The following is a 5,050-nucleotide window of genomic DNA, read 5'->3' as shown; positions in this document are numbered from 1 at the left end:
TCTAATTAGGAATGGCAATTTATATCCGACCCGCAGATACCCGGTCTGACCGGACCCTAATGGGCTGTATTTTACCCAGTCTAATAAATTATAGGGTCAGGTATGGGTTTTTTTTTAAAAAAAGCCCCGAAGCAGGTCTAGGTCGGGTCCGGGTTTTGACAAAAACCCGACCCGAACCAGGACCCGGACCCGACCCGTTTATATATATAAGTTAAAAATACTAAAATACCCCCATATATATATATATATATATATATTTATATAAGTTAAGAAAACCCTAACCCTATATTCCTATTTCACACAATCACTCTGAGCCGCCTGCCTACTCTTTTTCTCCTTTCCCACTCTCACTTGGTCAGTCCCTCTTCGTCACACTTAACCTCCAATCTATCATCGTTGGCCTAAACATCTATCACCGTCGGCTTGATTAGCCTGAAGCCCTTCATCGCCGGCCATCACTTGCACCTCCAGCCGCCTCGCTTCCTCCATTTGTCTCCACTAGACCACCTCGTTCTCCATCTTTTTTTTTTTTTTTCTGGGTTCATTTCATCTCAATCATGTGAGTTGTTTGTGATTGTGTTAGGATTTGTGTTTGTGTTTGTGATTTTGAAAGGGAAAACATAAATCCAAAATTTTTGTGTTTGTGTTTGTGTGTTTGTGTTTGTGATTTTAAATGGGAAAAATCATAAATCTGAATTTGTGTTTGTATTTGTGATTTTGAATGGGAAAATTATAGATTTGAAATTTTTGGGTTTGTGTTTATGTCAGGATTTGTGTTTGTTTTTGTGATTTTGAAAGGGAAATCATAAATCTTTGGTCATTGTTCATCCATGATTTCCTGGTGGTTCTTTTCATTTTTCAATTTTCATCCTTTGATTTCTTTGACTTTCTCTACCTAAGTATACTCCTGCTAGTATAAAAAAAAAATTTATGTTTGCCCAAAATCAAGGCTTGAACCTGGGCAAACATTTTTTATTTAATTTTTGGGACACGGTATGGGCTTTAGGCTGAATTTTTTTTTTTTTTTTTTTTTTTTTTTTGGGGATTGGGCCATGGTTTGGGCCTAAATCGTGGCATCGCTACGGGAACTGCGGGTAGCAGACGGGCCGGGTTTGGTGTTAAGATAAAAATCCGTTTAATAAACGTGCCGAGTCCGGGTTTTTGGGACAGACCTGCGGGTCGGGTCCGGGTATGAAAAAACCCAGTCCGTACCAGACCCGTTGCCATTCCTATATCTAATGGACATGAAGGGGATTTCCTTACTCTCAATTGTCGCAAGGCCTAATTTTAGCTAGTATACACTTTGTTAAGGACTAGTTCTATAACCCACTTTCTATAAATTCATTGTTTAGAGCTCCTTGGACCAGAACCCCATACCTATTGGGCCTGGCCCCTGAATTGAAGTCCCTACAATTGGCGCCATCTGTCCTCAGTAAGTGAAACCATCAGAGATGGAAGGATCAGGTCTGCGCCAAACGGGACACGCAGACTCCCAACGGCAGGACAACTTTTTGAATCTCGAACGATAAAGAGATCAAGACAAGCGAGGAAAGGGTAGCGTAAATACCTCCCACACGAGTAGAAGTCGCTCGAAAGGGAAAGGTTATGCATCCCAAAAGCAGAATGATAACAGAGCTATACAATAAGAAATTGATGACTTGAAAAAGAAGTTGCGCCGAGCGTAGTGAAGGCATCCTTCTTCCAGTCCGGACACTAGCGATGAAGAGGACAATGAGTACAGGCGAAGATCGAGAACCCCGCCAAGTGAAACCTTCTCCTATGAGGAAGAGTAACCTTGCCAACGCAACCACAAAATTCTGTCTTACAATGGCCTAGCAAACGACGTCATGAGTAGGGCCCTTGACCACATCTCTTAGTAACCCTTCACGTGCAAGATAGAGGGGGCTAAGCTTCCTCGATGGTTCCACCAACCCACTTTCACCATCTATAATGGTCGGACGGGCCCCATAAAGCACGTAAGCCAGTTTAGCCAGATGATGGCTGTCCATTCTAGAGACGAGGCGTTGATGTGCAAAGTGTTTCCATCCAGTTTGTGACCCATGGCGATGAGATGGTTTGACAATCTCAAGCCAAACTCCATAAATTCTTTTAAGCAGCTAACACAAGCTTTCGGTTCTCGCTTTATAACGAGCAGCAGGGTTCCTCGACCCTTAGATTCCCTCCTGTCCTTGTCTATGTGAGAAGGAGAGACCCTGAAAGCCTACTCGACTAGGTATTGGGAGATGTACAACGAGATAGAGAGAAACTACGATGACGTTGCCATTAGTACATTCAAGAAAGGCCTGCCGACAGAGCACGGTTTGAGGAAGTCCTTGATTGGGAAACCAGTCACTAGCGTGCGCCAACTCATGGACCGAATCTATAAGTATAAGAGAGTCGAAGAAGACCAACAGACAGAGAAGGGCAAAGAGAAGGTTGTCCCTCAGGAAAGGAGGGACTTCAGGTCGGACCGATTTAATAGCAGTAGCCGGCCGAGAAGGGAATACTCGGAACAGTGAGGATCCACCGGGGCACAGGCAGTCCATGCTATGTTCCAATAACCATTACATAGGGTCTTAGAGTAAGTCAAGAATGAACCATTCTTTCAATGGCCAAGTAAAATGGCAGGCAACCCTACAAAATGTGACCAGAACCTGTATTATGAATACCACTAAGAACCAGGCCACACCACCAACGACTATAGAAACCTGAAAAACCACTTGGACCAGTTGGTCTAAGAGAGAAAGCTGAGGCACCTCTTGCATCATCTCGTTGGACGACAAGAGTAGACAAGTATCGAGGCAAGGCAAGGCACCCTGAGACAGCCTATTGGCACGATAAATGTCATTCTTGCTGCTCTAGGAAGAACTGGCTCCCATCATATGAGAGTGATGTCAGTGGCCCGACTCCCCACTGGAACTGACGACCAGGGGTCTAAGAGGGCTAAAGGGATGGCATCTCCCATACTCGGATTCTCGGATGAGGATAAAGATGGAACCATCCAGCCCCACAATGATGCTCTAGTCGTCACACTCAGGATTGAGGGATATGACGTGAAAAGAGTGCTAGTTGATCAGGGCAGCACCGTGGAGGTAATGTACCCCGACTTGTACAAGGGGCTGAATCTGAGACCAGAAGACTTGACAACATACAACTCCCCTTTGGTGAGTTTTGAAGGAAAAACTGTTACTCTGAAAGGCCAGATTAGGCTGCCCGTCCAAACAAGCTCGGACATAGTAGAGGTGGACTTCATAGTGGTGGACGCATATTCGCCTTATACTGCTATTATAGCCAAACCATGGCTTCATGCCTTAGGAGCAGTATCGTCAACCTTACACCAAAAGGTGAAGTACCCATCGGAGGGTCGGGCCAAGAAGTGATGGGGGACCAAGCCATGGCCTGACAATGCATGGTGTCCGCTATCTCACGACGACCAAGTGCCGAGCCCCCTACGTCTGCCGAGAAGGCCTTATAGCAACCCCAACCCTGGCACCAGGTAGTGGGGAACCCACCAAAGAGGCAATTTGCGAGGATTTGGAAAGAGTTCTTGTGGGCTCCGATTCAGAAAGCTTTTTCCAGGTCGGCTTAGAAAGCTTTGTGGGGAACCCTCGAATGAACTTCTTAGACACCTTTCAAGGATACCACTAAATACCCTTAGCTGCCAACGACCAAGAATAAACGGCTTTTGTTACCCCCGTCGGAAACTACCACTATAAGGTAATGCCCTTTGGATTAAAGAATGCTAGGTCAACCTACCAAAGAATGATGACCAGGATGTTTGAACTACAAATGGGCAAGAGCGTCGAAGTCTATATAGACAACATGGTGGTGAAGAGCAGGATGGTGTCCGATCACGTGAGAGACTTCAGCGATATCTTTGAAATTCTGAGAAAATACAGGCTGCGCCTGAACGCGTCCAAATGTTCGTTCGAAGTTGGATCAGGGAAATTCTTAGGTTACATCGTCACCCATAGAGGTATCGAAGTCAACCCCAACCAGATTAGAGCTACTAACAACATGCAGCCTCCTCAGAACCCCAAAGAAGTCCAACGGCTCTCTGGCATGATCGCTGCCTTGAACCGTTTTATCTCTCACTCGACGAACTGGTGTAGACCTTTCTTCCTCTTATTAAACAAGTGGAAAGGGTTCGAGTGGACTGAAGAGTGCGCCTTAGCCTTCTAGCAGCTTAAGGAGTATCTGTCTCAGCCACCAATCATGTCCAGTCCTTAAGCCGACGAGGTTTTGTTCGCCTACAATACTGTTGCCCCTCACGTAGTAAGCCTAGTGCTGATTAGGGAGGACGATGGCATACAACGGCCTGTCTATTACATGAGCAAGTCGTTGCATGAAGCAGAGATCCGTTACCTCCCCCTGGAGAAAGTTGTCCTGGTAATCATACAAGCCACGTGAAAGCTCCCCCACTATTTCCAGGCATACACCATTGTTGTATTAACCCAACTCCCGCTAAGATCAATACTCAGGAGTGCCGATTACACAGGGAGAATAGCTAAGTGGAGGACCATTCTTGGCACCTTTGACATTAGATACATGCCCCGCACCACTGTAAAGGGCTAAGTCCTCGCAGATTTAATAGCTGAGTTTACCGAGCCCTCACTAGAAGAAGAGGGAGGGGCACTGAGCATAGATAAAAAATTGGTCGGCACAGTCTCTCAGCAAAAGCCCATTTGTTGGAAAACATAAGTTGATGGCACGGCCAATCAAACAGGCTCTGGGGTAGGGCTCATCCTGATCTCTCCTGAGGGGATTACCATCGAAAAATTGCTAAGGCTAGGTTTCTCGACCACGAATAATGAGGTAGAATATGAAGCACTATTGGAAGGAATGTCTCTGGTCGAGAAACTTGGCAGGAAATCCATAAACATGTTCTCAGACTCAAGACTTGTTGTAGGACAACTAAATGGGGAGTTAGAGGCACAGGATGAAAAGAATGCTAGGATACCTAGTCCAAGCCAAGCGCTTGCGGGCGTGTTTTAACTTTTTCAGACTATTGCACATGTCTAGGAGTGGAAACACCTATGCTGATTCTCTT

General features: G+C 45.6%; 1 protein-coding gene across 1 annotated transcript; it reads left to right on the top strand.

Annotated features, from left to right (window-relative positions):
* The first annotated feature begins 2,891 nt into the window (after positions 1-2,891).
* Positions 2,892-3,380, top strand: LOC115964851. Its single transcript, XM_031084087.1, has one exon. It carries the CDS (start codon positions 2,892-2,894, stop codon positions 3,378-3,380), a length of 489 nt encoding a protein of 162 aa, XP_030939947.1.
* The last annotated feature ends 1,670 nt before the right edge of the window (positions 3,381-5,050 follow it).

The sequence above is a fragment of the Quercus lobata genome, chromosome 10 (assembly GCF_001633185.2).
Source record: "Quercus lobata isolate SW786 chromosome 10, ValleyOak3.0 Primary Assembly, whole genome shotgun sequence".
Classification (NCBI taxonomy): Eukaryota; Viridiplantae; Streptophyta; class Magnoliopsida; order Fagales; family Fagaceae; genus Quercus; species Quercus lobata.
This window is presented reverse-complemented; position numbering and strand designations above follow the sequence as displayed.